At 35.0% G+C, this 18,085-nt stretch overlaps 1 protein-coding gene across 4 annotated transcripts in view; it reads right to left on the reverse strand.

Annotated features, from left to right (window-relative positions):
- The window catches only part of LOC110382627 (calmodulin-A), a 220,964-nt gene that overhangs the window by 50,030 nt on the left and 152,849 nt on the right, over positions 1-18,085 (reverse strand). Inside the window, exons 2-3 of one of the 4 annotated variants that reach the window (XM_049838176.2) lie at positions 14,283-14,782; positions 7,143-7,184 (exon numbers count right to left, since the gene is read on the reverse strand). The exons of 1 other annotated variant lie outside the window; for it this stretch is intronic. In XM_049838176.2, the coding sequence (XP_049694133.1) occupies positions 7,143-7,184; positions 14,283-14,372 (132 nt within the window). In that variant the 5' untranslated portion in view covers positions 14,373-14,782. The remainder of the gene's footprint in view (positions 1-7,142; positions 7,185-14,282; positions 14,783-18,085) is intronic. 2 more of the 4 variants (XM_049838178.2, XM_049838177.2) reach the window with 2 other exon arrangements.

The following is an 18,085-nucleotide window of genomic DNA, read 5'->3' on the forward strand; positions in this document are numbered from 1 at the left end:
CCACTTGTTGCCCATATTTTCGTCCTCAAAAAGCTCATTGACAAATATTATAAAGACCGGTACAGAAGGACCAAAATTACCAGCAATAAACCTATAACAATCACAGAAGAAAGCCTCGGGCCCTTCAGACGACACATTAATTCTTTTCCTTGGAAATCGGACAAAGGCCCTTTCAGACCAGAGGGAAAGAGGGTCTTAATTAACACATGAAACGAGCCGCCTAAGCTTAGCGTTCACAAAGAAAAGTATACTGCTTTGTGGCAACTCTTAGGAATTTAGTGCGGGTTTCATGAATTTTGTTGTAAGAACGAAAGCTTGGAAAATTAACAGAAATAATATTTTGGGGGGAATTATACTTGAGGTCGGTTGTATTATGTCTATTGTAAATTAGATCTCAAAATATGAATATCCGTCTTTTTTTTTGTGCCGTTAGATTGGTTAGAATTTTACCATTAAATGACTACACTGTAAGGCTAATCAACACGCTTACCCAGCGTGGTAAGAATGGAAAAATTGCATAGATAGGTGGAGGCCTTCGTCCAAAAGTGGACGTTTAGGTACTGTTTACTGTTTAGGCTGTAACGTCATCATAGTTCAAATATGGTCAAAAGTAAATTATATACATCACAAAATGTCTCTCTGGCAATATTTATAGTGGCTTTAAATGCTTCATATGGATATCAAAATAAAAATATTGCACAGTTATTCTACCCACAAGCGGATCAGCTAGCAACTGAATAAAGTATAAAAATCAACAAAGGCTGCCTAAATTCCAGCAGTCATTAAATTTCACTTAATTTACATGACAGTATCAGGAAATATTTCCATACAATACATATCTCTTTTTCATTGAAACTCGTTGGAATGTAATTTTATCCTTTTGTATATTCATAACATACGTTTTTTTATGATCTAAAACATATTTTATTGGGCCGTATTTTATGTATGCTCAGGTGAAATGGAAATGGAATGAAATCTCTATTATATATTGAATATACTAACAGACCATATAGAAAACTCAACTTTGAAAGCCACAGAGAGAATAATATATGTGTATTTGCTCGACTGTAAGAAAAGAGGGCGTTGCTCGTTGTAAGCAATACGCCCGAGGTGCCGCCAACACTCGGACATTTCTTTCAGAAACCTTAGGGCCAAGGGCTTGGCAACATCGTTTGAAAACCTTAAGGCCCTTACAAGAACCACATAGGAACAAAGCAGGCTTTGCTATACCTAAGTTGGCATAGTAAGTATGGCGTTATTAAAAGACTGCAATTTATAGACAAATAGATGTTAACGCTAATATAAAATAGGAAAATATTTGCTACATAATACCTACACAAATAAAAATAATTATCTAGATCGGTTCATCCGTTTAAGAGCTGCGATGCCACAGACATTTTTGACATTATTTTTTTTTTGATCAGGAGTTATGATAAACTATGTATTTTGTTATTACATATCTGCCTATGAAATTTCCAAGTATGTGTCTAGTAGCCAGTCACTTCAAGAAAATAATTATATGTAAGTATCTCTACTCCTAGTTTTATTTATCAAAACTATAACTTAAATAGCCATCCAATATACACCTAGAGAAAGCAGAGGGCCTCAGTAATCAAGTCCGCGGCCTCACAATGGAAATTAACTGTCATCGCTCGAGCATTCGGGTACCCTCGACAATTGTCGGCTGTCATCGGCAATTGTAAGCTGGTCGTGACAATGACTGTTTTGAAATTTCAGCTGTGTGATACATTTTCATTATTGTTATATCTGTACTGATATTATATAGTTGAGGAGTTTGTAAGTTATAATATTGTGTACCTAAGTATCACCCAGGATTCACCACATGCACTGAATGTTGAGAGGTAAAAGATTTTTTTTTTTTTTGTTTGCGAGGTGTTTTTGATCTAATACTCCGCTTGTCATTTATATATGTACTGACATTATAGAGCAAAAGAGCTTGTCTGTTTTCTTGAACGCGGAAATCCCAGCAACTACCTAGTGTTCCAGAATCCGGGCTACTTTTTGAAAGTATTTAAAACCCAAAATAGCTATTTTGGCACGGCCCAGGAATCGAACCCAAGGTCTTGAGCACACCATCCGCGCTACCACTACCAACGAATCAGTTTGATTACGTACGTAATCAGTTCCTAGGCATTTTTTTAATGCTTTTCCATTTAAAAAAAGTCTGAGAATATGTTATTAAATAATCACAACACTAAATTAAAATTCCTATTACTTGACAAGAAAGTCTGCCAGAATATACAGCGCCAGTAAATAAGCCAGATAAAATATCAGCGTACTTATTAAAGGTGCTTATTGTACCTTACCTTTGTATACACCCATTTATCTTTAAGGCACTAACAATCTTGTTGAAACAGTCTCTTTAATCTGTTAAAGGACCTTCATAAATATCGCTGTGTATTAAACAAACTGGTCCTAAGTACACACGTTGTAAAGTAAAGCATTTATTACGTTACGGATGTAAGAACCAAAAATTGAGACGTTAGGATAAAATTGCCGGTCCTCGTATACTTTTGATGTTTTTATCCGAAGATGGAAACGCTATGTTATTAAAGCTTATGTTATGTTTATTATATGCAATAACTGTATTGGAGATACTCGTATTTAATATGACTTCCATGGTCCTTTGCGGGATCAAAATATTTTTTTATTGAAGAAAGTATTTTTACAGAAAATCTATTAAGTTTGTTCGTTTATTCAATGTGCTAACGTCGGGAACTTATTGTCCGATTTGAAAAAATATTTCAGATAGTATACGAGAATTAGTTCCTACGAGACACAAATGTAACCACTGGCGAAATTTATGAGTAGGTATTGATTGATATATCTACCTAATGAAATCAGCACGAGGCCTAACAATTACCTACATTATATACCCCAATCATAGAATACTCCTCCCCAAAATGGTTACATCACTTGATTTCAAATCAGACTCAAGTCGAAACTAATTCAAGATAATTATCATAGTTTCAGACGCTCGCAGCTGGGAATTTCACACTTTGGGGGTAGGAAATAGGTTTTTGGGTCACAGGACCGTTTGCAAGGCGCCATTTGTATGGTATGATTGGGTATTCCAAGCTCTGAAGACTGGGTTTAAATGGAACTGGAATATTAGTGAGTTTATACAAAGTTTTCTTTGGGTGGAGAATGAATATTGGAATTTTTGTGTGGTGTTTTTATCAGCAACCTCTTAGGGATAGTAGACCAATATTATAAATAAGGAAGGGATTAATTAGGGCAATTAGAGCCCTTAATTTTTATGTATATTTAAAAAATCTATGAAAAAATGAACTGTCTCGTATCAATCATGTAAGATGGATGGTTAACGGAGTCTTAGTAATAGGGACCGGCTATTAAACCTTTGGGTACGAAACCATCAAAATTACTGATAACATTACATATAAACCTAATATTTATATAAATCTAGCGCGCAAAATTAAGGTACCTAAATTGCCACACACCAAGACAACGATAATCAAGAAAAATACCACCCCAAACAAATAAAGACACTTCATAAATATCTAAAACACCTCGTTGTCTTATAAACAACAGCCTGTATAATATAACAATATGGCGGAGCCTAGCAACCGAAAGTTGATATCGGACCCTTAATACTGGGTGTCCCATAAGTCCTTTGAAATCTAAATTTCGAATAAAATTTAAATGGCGCGCGGAAATAGCATGCGGGATGCGGGGATAGCATCAACGGTCTTTGGGAATTCATTCACCATGGAAAGTTTTACCGGAGCGGACCGTGGTTTTTGTGTGCGGGAGTTTTATCACAACAATGATTCGGCCACCATTGCGCGGCGTATCTTTTAATTCCTGTATTAACTGAATTTTTTATGGATGGTAATTTCTTATCTTTCTTTAAAATGAACTGTAACGTCGATCTGGGTGTATTTAATGCATTGGAACGCTTACGAATGGATTGAGTGGGATTTTCACGAACTGACTCTTGCACTACGTCGATGTTGTCTTCCGTCCGTGATGTCCTTAGGCGGCCCGATCGTTGTTTATTCAACAAATTAAAATTGTAGATCCAGGCACCTCGAACTGTTGAACCCAATTTTTAACCGTTTGAACACTGGGACAGTCATTAAACGTGCGCAAATTGCAATACTCTCTAAATTTACGCCGCGCAATGGTGGCCGAATCATTGTTGTGATAAAACTCAAGCACACAAAAACCACGGTCTGCTCCGATAAAACTTTCCATGGTGAATGAATTCCGAAAGACCGTTGATGCTATCCCCGCACCCCGCATGCCATTCCCGCGCGCCATTTAAATTTTATTCGAAATTTAGATTTCAAAGGACTTATGGGACACCCAGTATAATGGCGTGGGGTAAGTACGGAATTTACATAATAAGGTTAACAGTGCTCTTTATATGGAATAATATCATTTACAGCGGTGTTGCGTACTTATTATTATTTTGTGAAATATACAATAGGCTGTTGTCTAGGGGTTTAGTGAGAATACAGGGGTACTTGTAATTCGGTGAGTACCTACGGCGACTACTCAAGTTCAATGAGTATGTAAGTGCAAAAGTTGTTGATTAACTTTTCGGTCTTTTTTGAACGCATCCCGAAAATTATTATTAATTACTGATCTCTGAACAAGTGGTAGGTTACATATTTATTGTCTTTTACAAACTTAACTTCACCCATACATAGGGACTATTCAATTGATTCCTTAGAATTAAAAGTAATCCTATATAGTTCATCTTGTGTAGCCAAAGTGGCTTGCTGAAATTTTTCACTATTAAAAATAAGTGAAATAGATGAATGAGGCGTTACCACACAAAAGTAAGTAAATATGTATAGTGCCAACATCCAAAACCCCCACAAAGAGATACTTTACTATAAAACTCTTTGCATGTGGTAAATGGGCTTTATAATGGATTCCTGTCCGAAGCAAAAGGTTTGGGTCTATTCCCCAACCTTTTGGGCTCAAAAACTTTTGGGTAAAGCTTCTAGCTTAGAAAATGTACAAAATGTACAACGTTGTTCTGTATTATTAAGACTAAACGGTCATTTGTGGTTTAAAATACATTTTCATTCATAAAGTATTAATCGTATTTCTGTGTATTTGATTTATAGCCGTCCCGAGAGTTATTTCAATCAATCATTTTTGTTTCTCAGGCTATTTACTGTATTATCTACTTGAAGAATTTATTTTTATCTTTTTGGTATCCGTAACAGTTAATTTGCCATTTTAATGACCAAATCGGAGATAGTATTTTTAAAAACTAAAACCGAATTCCTGGCATCAACAAAATCTCTCTTTATTGGCTAAATGGTGTCGTAATTGGTGGCATGTCTCTTTAAGGGTCTTGATAGCAGATAAAAAATATACCTATATTATGATGGTGCATAAAAGTTGACTTTTCAAAAGTGCTCCAACCAACATTACTTTGCAACATGTTCCTAAGATACGTATAAGCTTCAAAACTTTGCGACATGATTCCGTATGACGTTGCATAAATCTTGCAACGGTGCAGTTTTAAATTTCGCTTTCCCTAGCCGCAAAGTTGCAGGAATTGTGCAGGCTTAGCAAGATTTTTAAGTTTATCTTTACAATGTGGGGAAAAGATTTGCTTCTCGTATGCACTTTTTACAGTCCATGTTGCAGAATTTTGTGAATCCCAGAGCGCAGTTGGAAATGTTGTTTTTAAATCCTTGGAATAGGTTAAATTCTGGAAGAGATTTAATCTGAATGCTCTGAGTTCTTTTTCTGCTATACACTACACTAGTGTTGATTGAGATAAAAAATGTGACTGCTATAGTAATAGGACGAGTCCTGATTGATTGAGGTGAATGCAAAATGATTTATTAGGTAAATTAAGTAGTTCTAGCATTTCGGCTACTCTTGCTAATCATTTTCTAAGTGATCTAAATTAGTTAGATATCTAACGACTAGAATCAATTGTTAATTGATTGGAGATTTAATTAAATACGGCTTATTTTTAGTCTAAGCTTGGTTAGAAATTATGTAAGTATTTGAATCATACTTTTGATATTTAAAATTACAGACTCATAAATAGGCGTTAGGTGAAGACGTGTTGTTTGACCATATTTTGCTATTAGTAATTACTAACTCAGAGCTTAACAGTTTTCATTATGTACTCCAGTTTTCATTATGGCAATATAGGCATGAAACATTTACAGATCTATGAGAGTACTTTGGGTACACCAAATTATAGGTCTATTTAGACCACGTCGATGAAGCTGATAACTTATACCTTCCTTCCAAAGCAGCATCCCACGATCTTCTTCAACAAATTCTTCAGATGATTTCCGTAGTCTATTGATAGATTGTAAAAAATCTACAATGATGTGTGTATCGTGAAGTGTCGTGACTTACCGTTTCTGATTCTACGCGGATGGAGATGGGCTACTGCTAAAACAAACTACATTTTATTACGCGTATGAATAGTGACAAGAATATTTTTGGCAATGATTTTTATTACAACGACTTTCTTTAACGAGAAAATGGAACAACTATTGGGGTTTGCTGAACATGTGCCTACTTTAAGTGGGAGTGTTATAATATGGAATTGCTTGAAAGGTATACGAGTCTGGTATATATCGGGCTTCTGGATAAATAGAATAATTTTGTAAGCCAATGTTATATTGAAGAAAAGTTACCCAACAGGGTATTTTATACCCTAGATCCCACTGCTATTTCAGCTGAAGAATGTTCAACTTTTTCAGTATTGAACGGTCCTAAGTAGAAAGTTTGTCGGAAGGAACGACTTAATTCGATAATGATAAGTATTTTGACCCAAAACATAACAAATTTGGGAAGAGACATTATAGGGGGACAATATTGCGGATAATAAAATTACGGAAAGTATCCATTAAGATAAAAGGATATTGCCCGAGTTTATCTATAAAAATTGGGACAGAGCGATTCCAGGAACACTTTAGAGAAGAGAGTAGAATTCATGTTGATACCGAAAGTCCTGTTAAGACAGGTCTATATTAACACCCTGGTTACAAACATTTTTAGCTACAAAAGCAGTGCAAATACACCCATAAAAATCATTGCCATCTAAAACAAACGAAATCAAATGCTCTGAAATGGACAGGCGTGATCAAGCGTTTACTTTTCATTACCTGACTTACACTCCTAAAGCTACTGGTGCTAGCGCTCCGAGCCTGCAAGAAGAAACATTCGTTCCTATACACTAGCACACACAGCTTTTGTCACAACGACCAAGAAGATTGACATGCTCAATGAACAAGCTGTTTTCGAGGCTGTAAAACGGTCAACTTTTAACGTGTCTGAACAAACGCTTTCGATATTTCAAAGTTGTTTTGATAAATTGCTGTTCGTATTTCTCATTGACAATACAAAGTTTGCGACGTTAAATATCTTTGTGCATCAATCTTTTCCGATGATGGTAATGATATTTCCGAGTTTGTGCCGCTAGAGTTTTATGTGACTGATGTTTCGTAACTGCAAAAATAAATCTCATTTTGCCCATCGGATTGTATCGAATTTTGGTCCTTCGAGACGACATATAATTTCATTTTTTTCGAGGAACCATGCTGGTTATGACATAATATTTACAAAATTCGATGGTGCGTTCAATCTTTTTATATCCCACATTTTATGATTTTGTCGACAAAAATAAAGTTTCATGTATCACAGGTTAATATTTTAACAAATTCGTTGATATATTTTTAACGAGTTTTATTAGGACGTTTATGTTTCTTCGGAACACGTTATTTCACTGTTATTTGATGTAGTGTATAAGCGGTTCCATATTTTGTTAAATTTATTGCTTCTGAAAAACTGTGGGCAACGTTTTTTTTGTGCCAAAGAAGTTAAGGTTTGGTTCAGACATAGTTTGCTACTTTTTTTCTTCATTTTTTAACCTTCATTTTTCGATTATTTTGAACAGCAATTTATCCTTTTTCTAATAGCACTAAGTACCGTTTTAGCATGTAAACAGCTTGTCAGTGCATCTATGTGCATAGGCGTTGGAAGAAGGAGACAGATCGTGCAGCATCATATCTTGTTGGTCGGGCACACAAGAAACAGTTAGTCAAATGTTTTATGCACAGATATTAGAGCTTAATTTGGAATAGCGAAGCCAACATAACCGGGATAAAAGGACCATTTATCGGGAAGGACCAAAATTTAAGGTTGTTATTTTTCAATGTATTTTTTTAAATTTGGCTTCAAAATAACAAATTAAGCTCCAAAAAACACATAACAATTAAATGCAAGCAATTTGTTCGTTTGTGTAAATAGAAATATCGGAAAAACAGTGAGTTTGAGTCGTCATACCGCCAGAGGGAAGCAGGATAGATAGTTTGCAACCAACACTGAAGTGGCTCTTTACAAATTTTTGTGAAAAAAATCAAGAAAATTTTGATAAAAAATCGTGCGCTTTGTTTGACAAAAGTATTGTGCTGAAGAAGGTAGATTTAATTTATATTAAAATATTTTTACTTGCATTCTAAACTTTCTCCAAATGTCGTTCCGGACCTAATTTTGTCAAAAATAACGCACAAAAGTTACGGGTCCAATTGTCACACATTGATAAATTAAAACACAAATTTCGTTGTCCATAGATTACGATTATAAGTATGGCTTGGTAAATCGATACTTATAAAGGTATTCTTGTAAAGAGCACTATAATATTAACATTTAAAGCATTTGCCAAACGATCAGCAACACTTATTTACAACAGAGACTCAATTCTGCGTATAACGGTAATGGCTGATGTCAGTGTTCAAGTAAAGTTTACGTCTTTTTGGTGTTAAGTTTTAACTGGAACATCTGTAACAGAAAGGTTAGACATACCAAGAAAACCATTTTTCCTTGTAGTAAAATCATACCATTTTTTACGAATAGTCTTTTCATTTCACATGGAATTATAAATACCTGATTAAAACATTATTAAAATGCCATTTAACCAAAACACTTTCGTACCCTCTTTTAACTTTCAATAATATTTAGCTCTCATCCTAACGTTCGCTTTACCTATAAAATCTCGCAGCATCTTAAACGCGTCCTATAAAATATGCATTACGGAGGCACTATATCATTTTCCAATACCTACTAAAGTCTGCCTAAAGTTAGTGCAGTAAATCCACTATGATCCAAAGTAAATCGGTCCAAATCTTCAATTTTCCTAGAGTTTCCTCCAGCGCTCGCCCACACAATTTTCCGTTAGGTAAAAATGGTAAAAATATTATTATTCATTCATATTTTGTCGTCTCCCATAAATATTGTATGAGGAAATTAACTTTTTCTCCGTCTAATTTGTTTGAAAGCGTTTTTGGTAGAAATATTTTGTTGCTACTCTGAGGAATGTGTCAATTTTCGTGTTGTATTTTTTTGATAAAATTATATTACTCAGGTACCTACATTTTCGTAACGTTTTCTAAATGTTCTGTATTTGGGTTCTGAATATTTTGACAGATATTATAAATCTTGACATATTTTACATAAAAGTGAAAATAATGTAAAATTACAATTAGTTCATTTTTTGTTGCCGTACGATAAATATAGCTGACACAGTGATTAAGATTGCATTACTAGATTATACGTTACAAATTCACAGATTATATTTTCAGAGTGTATATTAAAAGGTTTCATCACACATAAATCGAACTTCATCCTAACCTTTCAAACACACCCAATAGATAGATGATGATGTCCTCCTAGCCGATTATCGGCTACGGCGGCTGTTCTCATTTAAGAAGATCAGCCAATTGCGCAGGACATATTATAGTGCACAAGCATTTGCGCAAACACAGGTGCACTCCCTATTCCTTCACTCTCATAACCCGATGGGACGGCAATCCGACACGACCAGAGAGAGATCAGGCGCAGGACCGACATTTACGTGCTCTCCGATGCACGGGTGTATCAATCACCAATTTCCAGGCTCCGGGCTGCTTTGTGAAAGTCTTCTAAAACCCACAAAGCGATTTCGGCCCGACCCAGGAATCGAACCCGAGACCTCGTGCTCAGCAGCCGCACTTGCGACAGCTAGACCAACGAGGCACACACCCAATAAAGAATATCCCAGCATATGAAACCCATCAAAATCCCATTCACTTTTATGTATGTTACACTCGCAATAAAACATAACTTTTTATTGGATTCCTTAGTTGTCGAGTCGTGTAATTCCCGAATCGATAGCGAGTGAATCCCGGGGGCATGACTAGTTATTCCGTCGAGTTCACAAAGAAGGCCAGTTGGGAGAATCTGATGACAAACTTTATGTTTACTATTGACGGACAGAAGTTATTGTTTTGTGTGAATTTCATTTGTTTTTCTTATTGTGAAGTTCTAATTTTATTAGCTTAGAGTTTGCTTGGGCATTGTGCTGATGCTAAGCGGTTATTTATAGAATGTAGATCATTAGTATAAAACCATCCGAGTTTGCTGAATTATTTGAAAGAGTAACCACAGCCCTCGTACTCAAAATGTTCCAAAAACAGGCACAAGAATCGGTTGGGTCAGGTAAGTAAAAGTCTGACACTCCCTCCCACGGAATAGGTCATTTGATGAATTCATCTCAAAAATAAGGTATGCTGTTCATATATAGATGGAAGTTCAAGCACAAATCATCAAAAATGACATCAAGTTCCAGGTAAATTCTGCCAAACGTAAACACAACGATACATATTTGTCAACAACGCCCATATTTCTTAACGCTCCACAAATCAATATGGCTTCCTTCAAATGTTTGCAGAAAGTTCGCGAAATCTCAACTAATTACTGCAATATATCATCGAATCCCTTTATCCTGAAATTGGGTCACGATCCGTAGAAATCTTTGTAAATAAATCTTTCCTTACTAAGTTTGGGTACAGATAAATATGGTAGCTAGTCTGTCAACTGTTAGCGGAACTATGCATCGTATGATGCGTATATTTTATAAACTAAACTACATCCCACAGAAGGACAAAAAATAGCCATAAGTTATATTGATGTATAAGCTATATAATTGTTAAGTTCCATTAAGAACCGTTCATTAGTTTCTGTGCGAATGAGTGTCAAAAACCTACGACATCCAAACTTTCACGTTTAAAATATGAGTAGGAACAAACAGAGAAACTCATTGTGATATAAAATAGTCACACATGCAAAGACGACCACTTAACAACCCATCTTGCAAGTCGGCTAAAAACCTCAGGAAGTTATTAGAAAAAAATAACCTAAACGCCTAGTTCTACACCTACATAGAATGCGCGTTGGACTGTAAGCACGGAAGTGCGGCCTCCATTGCCGGATATAAGCCGGACGCGGCACGGAAGGCTAATAACTGAACGTGCAATAAACGGAACGGGTTTCTGCGTACTAACCGTGACTTGTATGTTTACAACATTGTGGTTAGTTGCAGTAATAGGGTTCAATATCTTTATTTTGTATTTTCTTGTATGCGGAATAAGAGTTTTTCACCTCATTAATCTAGTAAGTGTCGTATTTTGACTGTGGCGATAGACGTAATTCTTCAAAGATATTTTAGGATTGAACAATCAGGAAATCAGGAAGGCAGAAACTGTGGGAAACTACAATAGTAATGAAAACTCCCAATTACTTTCACTAATTGTAGAGATACAATTAGTTCCGTAAACAAAAAATAAAATCAATCTGTCATTACTATATTGATGCTTTCAATACTCGTAACGCCAATCAATTAAGTTAAAAGACACTCCAATTAATTGGCTTTCCAATTAAATCTTTACCAAATTACAAAGGCTATACAAACACATACAAATAATCAGGTACAGTAGACTGCACATCAGTGGTAACTGTCATGCACCTTAACGAATAAGTACTAAGTACGATTTTAATTTAAAACTGTTACCACTGACCTGAAGTTGACTGTACACAATAAATACTTGTAAACAGAGAGGTATTGACAATATCGAACAGTTGCAAGTAGGTCGCATCCGTGATCGGAACAAATAAAATATTATCTCGATATATCAAAGCTATAGAGGAAATTGCTATGAGGATAGAAAAGCACAAACTTGGCATGGACTTAAGATGTTCAATTTCCAAAAAAGCTATAAGTAAAAATATTGAAGAAAGCGGCTTAGAAATACCTCAAATTGAGTAATAGCTATGAAAAAGAATAATAATTATGAAAGGAGATTATACCTCAATAGGTAGGTAGGTAAGGACAATGACTGAAAATAATAGTCAAAAGACTAATAAAATTATTTTCTATATAGCCAACCAATATAAGAAAAACAATATAAGTAAATGATCATCATCATCAGAAAACATCTTGGATTCGAACATTGACACTATCAAAAGCGGAGTGGCAAAAAGTATGAATTTAAATGAATTGTCACGTTTTATAATAATTCGATCATTGATCATCACTTTACAAGCAGACCTGGTAATGTGGCAGACTAGTGATAAAACCCGACACTTTCTTTTCGAATTGAGTTTCCGAGGTTACCGAAACTCTCTCGAACGACCTTAAAATCCAGACTAAGTATTCTTTAAAACTCCGAAGGTACAACAAAATAGAACCTAAAACATATAAAGGCTCCATATACGTGAACTTTGCAAAACTTTTAAAGTATCTCTCCCCCCGGCCGCAATCAATACCCGGGCTGGCCGGTCCAGCCGGTTTATCCGGACCAATTGCGATTCATCCGGTGGACTTTTCGACTCCCAGAAGGCTTTAAGTCTCGCAAAATGTATTCATTCTCACTGAACTAGTGATTTGAATGGAAATTGAGATAGACGGCGTTTGGGTAAAGGGTCCTTTGTTATCAGGAGTGAATAATAGTGGGTGTACAATCACTGTTAAGTTTACAATATTGTTAATGTTTAAGTTTTTGTGTGAATGTTTGTTACCCTTTTACTCAAAAACAATCACATAAGCTACTTTTATAAGCAAATTACTGGGGGATAATTTTGTCATTTTCTGAAGTTTTACAGCACATTAGTTGCACACTTATATTAATTTATTTCGAACGTGCTCTTTGTTACATGTTTAGTTGCTAGTCAATTTGCGTTATGACCTCTACAAACCAAGCAGAAACAACACTTTATTCTTCTAGGCTATCAAAATACATCTTCAACAAAAAAAAACATCAGAACTCTCTGAAGAAAGGCCTCTATAACCGAGTTTTGGTTACAAAACCATTAAAGGTGAAAACTCATTAAAGTTTATAATGATTTCCTATTCCGCGCTGAGATTGGGAACAAGCGAGTTAGCACCACTTGGCTGTTTGTCACACCGTACTGTAACTTTATAGGTACCTGTATTTTTTACCCGACTGCGCGCCGCAAAGGAGGATAATGTATTTTGGGTACTGATTGACTTACGTCTTCTGATAGGTAATTAAAATCTTTTGGTCACTTATCAAGAGTAAAATATAAACAATCTAACTCAAAACAAGCATTTTCTTTATATCTGTGTTTGGCGAACCACGTTTCGCTATAATATTATTATCACACTAAAGAAATTTCAATCATTAAAAATTCATCATATTTTTTTCTCATAAAACTTTTTCAATACGGTGTAACCGCCATCCTATTTATCCATGAAGTTCGACGTGGCTTAATGAGCAATTTCCGAACGAACCGTACTAATGAACCGATCTGAAATTATATATCACGGCGTACGGTTACTTTTCACGTTTATTTTTCAATGAAGCTAACTAACCATTTATGTATGTATTGAAGCCTTTTGGTTATTATTTATGTAAAAGATTCAATTTATAAAAGCATATTTTTGTTTTTTTTTTGTCAAAAAATATTTAAACATCAAACTGCACAGAACGTGTCTATGAAAATGTTAAATGTCAAAATATAATATCTGTCAAAATATTCATCATTCACGAATACAAATTCAAAATCTAAAATACAAATACAAAATTCACCTCTAATTCCCCATTTCACTCACCCGAACTAATTTGTTGCGCAAATCTCGTAAATCTCAAGTGCATTCCAATTGTAGGTACAATTTCCAGTAGTCTAGGCAATTAATTATTTACCTGTCACCTGATTGGCTAAACCGCTAGCAAACGCACCTGCTGCTTACTAATTAGGTAATAAATCAGCTGACGTTAGCACCAGGGAATGGTACTTTTGCAATTGTTTTGTTATTCTGACTTTAGTAGGAAGTCACTCTAGGAGTTGTGGTCCCCTATTTGACTGTCAACGAAAGTCAATTTAGAAAATGGAGTCCTAGAATTTTTTAATTAAAAATTCATTTTTTTTGTTTGTTATTGAAAATAGTTATTTTAATTAGAGTATAATACCTTGCTTCTGTTTCTGGGATCCCTGAAGTCTTCTTTGGATGCCTTTCGCCTCTTGTCCTTGAGGATCATGCGAGCTGCCGCGAACGCCATTTTGATGCTTATTAACCGCCTTTTCGTTCCAAATTCCACTCTTCACTTTAGTTGTCCCCAACGTGGTCCCCAACACTTTAGGCCCCCAATATTTTAGAAGCACCTAACACTTTAGGAGCCCCCAACACTTAGGCCTTATCACTTTAGGGGTTAATAGAACTCAATCACAGACTTTATATTAAATTGACGAATTTAATTGCTTTTTTAATATAATTTACAACACTAATTCTATTCTAATTAGGTCAGTAGGTTACTTTATCGATATTTTTTTAATTTTATTTCAAAAACACGAAACTTAACAGTTATTGCCTTCCTCGTTGTTAAAATCAACGACAACAATTTTATTATTCAATTATAACAAATTATTTAACACTATAATTGAACTTATTTAATTGAAGATCACTCTTGACCTGTAATTTGAAAATTGTGGTTCCATATGTTATTATTGTCAGTTTGTAGTTAATTATAAATTAAACAAAAATATTTTTACACCAAGTTATTCATTTTATATTCATTTTAATCTTGAAATATTTACATCTTAAAATCCTTCCAAATTAATACGATCTTGTAAATAATAAATCTTTGAAGTACTTAAAATTAAAGATGACTAGTCTAGCCTTTACTCAATCAAGTCGCAGTCAAAAAGGCTGTCTATTACAAAGCCCTTTGAAGCATTATCCGATAAAAGGGATAAATATATTTTGAAACCATTTGGTTTCTCTCTCCATTGTAAAAAGATTATATTTATTAGATGAACCTTAATGAAAATCTAAGTATTGACTTAATAAATCTAATGAATTTGTTTACAAGCGTTTCAATTCTGTGTTTTTATTTGTAAATATAGAAAAAATAACTGTCAGAAAGTTTATAGGTAAGCAAAATTTGCATGAAGTTTAAGCAAGCATCATGGCACCTGACTTTTCCTATCACTATCATCTCCTTAGCCTTTTCCCAATGTTGAGGTCGGCTTCCAGTCTAACCGGATTCAGCTGAGTACCAGGGCTTTACAAGAAGCGACTGCCTGCCTGCCTTTTCTTATATGCATAGATATTTTGATACTGTCTTTTAATTACTGATGCAGTTCACAAAATAGTGTTTGGAACTCTAAGGAAAAAACTATAGGACATGTTTTATAATGGGTGTATAAAGTTATTCTCTCTATGAGAAATACCTAGTATGTAATGTTTCGGAATAATTTAGCTTACACGACTCACAAATCAAGTGTCATGCAAGTGCCGTGTTTGCATTTTCACACGTTGTTTGCACATTTGCTAGGATAATTTACAGTCTACTGGCTTATAGTTTTGTGCTGTTTTGTGACTGAGGTAAAGTGGAAATTGAAGAGGTAAGAATTATTTTTGAAGTTTATGATATACTGGTTGTTCCTTGCACGTACTGGAAGAATCATTACCCTCAACCGGGTAAAAAGTAGCCTGTCACCTTTCTCAGAATATGTACTATCTGTGTACCACACATTAAAATTGGTTCCGTAGTTTTATAGTGAAAGCGGGGCAGACAAACTGAGTTACATTCAGGCTAATACTTATTAGTTAGCATGATACTGTTTGAACTACAGATTGATTGTAAAGCTTTTAAGAGATATTGGAAACCTTCAAAAGAGATAGTCACAAAAACATTTTTGTGCAAAGATGTACAGAATTTAACTTTTATAGGACGCAAGTGGCTCCAGCTGCACTTTTCATCAGCACCCAAAAACAAAACACATTCTACAAAGACGGAGTGCGAAAACAAAAAAAGTTGAACATCAATTGTGTTGTAAGGACCCCTCTAAATGAGATGTAACTACGAGTACCTACATTCGTTGGTGTAACAACGGAGCTTTGAGAGTCATTGCGATAAGAGCTCTCTGTCACATCAAACTACCTACATGAATCACGACAAAGGAAAATGTACCTTATTGTCTTAGTTATAAGGTTGATTTTTAAGTGAAGGAAAATATAATAAAGTTATGCAATATAAACTGCTGTTAAGTCGAAATTATTGAGTTTATTCCCAGTTCAGGCTGTCGCCTCTTGGTTAAGTGTGGAGGGGATAATGTTGGTATTTTTGTGCAAGAGTTTTGAGGTTTGGTGCTTGCTTGGGATGTGGAATGAAAAATTGTGAAGAGAGCTGTTTTTCAGATTTACTGTCACTTTTTAAGTATAGTGGTAGTTCAACAAGCTATTTTAATTATTCATGAAGCTGAAGAGTTGTAGAGTTGTCTAAATCGGTTTGAAAAATTCTTTTTCAGTCCAAGATAGACCATTTATCGAGGGATGGAAGTATATACCCTATATACTTCCATCCAGGTACTTATGTTAAGTGGTTCCCACGGGATGTGGATAAAGCCGCTAGAAGCTAATTATGAATTTAGCTGCTTCTTAATTTCATTGAAACTTAAAATTTTAACTGTCAATACGCCAAAATATCAACAAAAGTATCTTAAACAAAACAAACAGCCCCGAACTACGAACGTCGATTACCTTCACTAACAACACAAAATCGATGGAACGCACGAATTGTATGCAGCTTACAATCGATACGAAACAGATTATGCTAGATGTACGAAGGAAAACAATTCATTAAACCGCAGGTTATCCGGTCCAATCCTATTATTTTCTCCTTAATGAAACCTACAAAATAACTTCGGAGACACAACGACCAAATCACAATTCATATATATTTAATGCAGTAAATATGAAAATGAAAATATGAGTATGTCGTCAATATATCCTAAGCTCATTATAACGAATCTTTTCAATGTACCGCTTTAGGCACAATAGGAAAATAAATAGGGCTACTCTTTACTATAATCTTTTTATGTAATTTTCTCAATCATTTACTTTTTATGTCCGTTAACTAAATAATAGTGAAGATTTGTTTACAAAATCATTGTCACATAAAACTGTCCAGCACATTAAATCGTACTAACTACCACTGTAAACTACTGTAATGATCGATTTTGTCTATATTGATTTTGATTCAATGCATCGACCTCGCTTATATATAAACACATCAATTATTTATGTGTGTGTGTGTGTGTTTTACATGGCCATTGTCATCTGCCTAGCCTTTTCCCAATTATGTTGGGGTCAGCTTCCAGTCTAACCGGATGCAGCTGAGTACCAGCGCTTTACAAGGAGTGACAGTCTATCTGACCTCCTCAACGCAGTTACCACGGATAACACGATACACCGTAGCGTTAATTTCTTGGTACTTGGTCTTACATAGCATTGTGTATTTTAATTAACAATTTTACAGGCAGCTAGGGGTATGCATATTGTTACAAGAATTTTAATTGGGTCAGATCTGGAACTAACGTAAGAGTACTAAATACTAAGAGTACTAAATGGGTTCAAAATATAAGTGTAGGTACGCTCAAGAGATAATATTTTAGTATCACATTTTTGTCAGACTGGATATATTCACCCAATGAAAGCTGAGAATGTAGCAAAAGAGAGGGTCAGAGTCTCACTGACTAAAAACCTACCACGTTCCTTCTGGAGTCATGTATGTTCCAGGGTCCCATTACTATAAAGTCTCACTGACTTAAACCCTAACACGTTTCTTCTGGAGTCATTTATGTTGTAGGGTCCCATTGCTATATTATCTTATTAAGGTAGTCCCAAATCTAGCTCGTTTTTATCGTAAAATTATAACCCTCCAACAAATTCACATCTACATAACAAGTACAGATCCTGCCATTGTCCAAC

The sequence above is a fragment of the Helicoverpa armigera genome, chromosome 8 (genome assembly GCF_030705265.1).
Source record: "Helicoverpa armigera isolate CAAS_96S chromosome 8, ASM3070526v1, whole genome shotgun sequence".
In the NCBI taxonomy this organism is placed as follows: Eukaryota; Metazoa; Arthropoda; class Insecta; order Lepidoptera; family Noctuidae; genus Helicoverpa; species Helicoverpa armigera.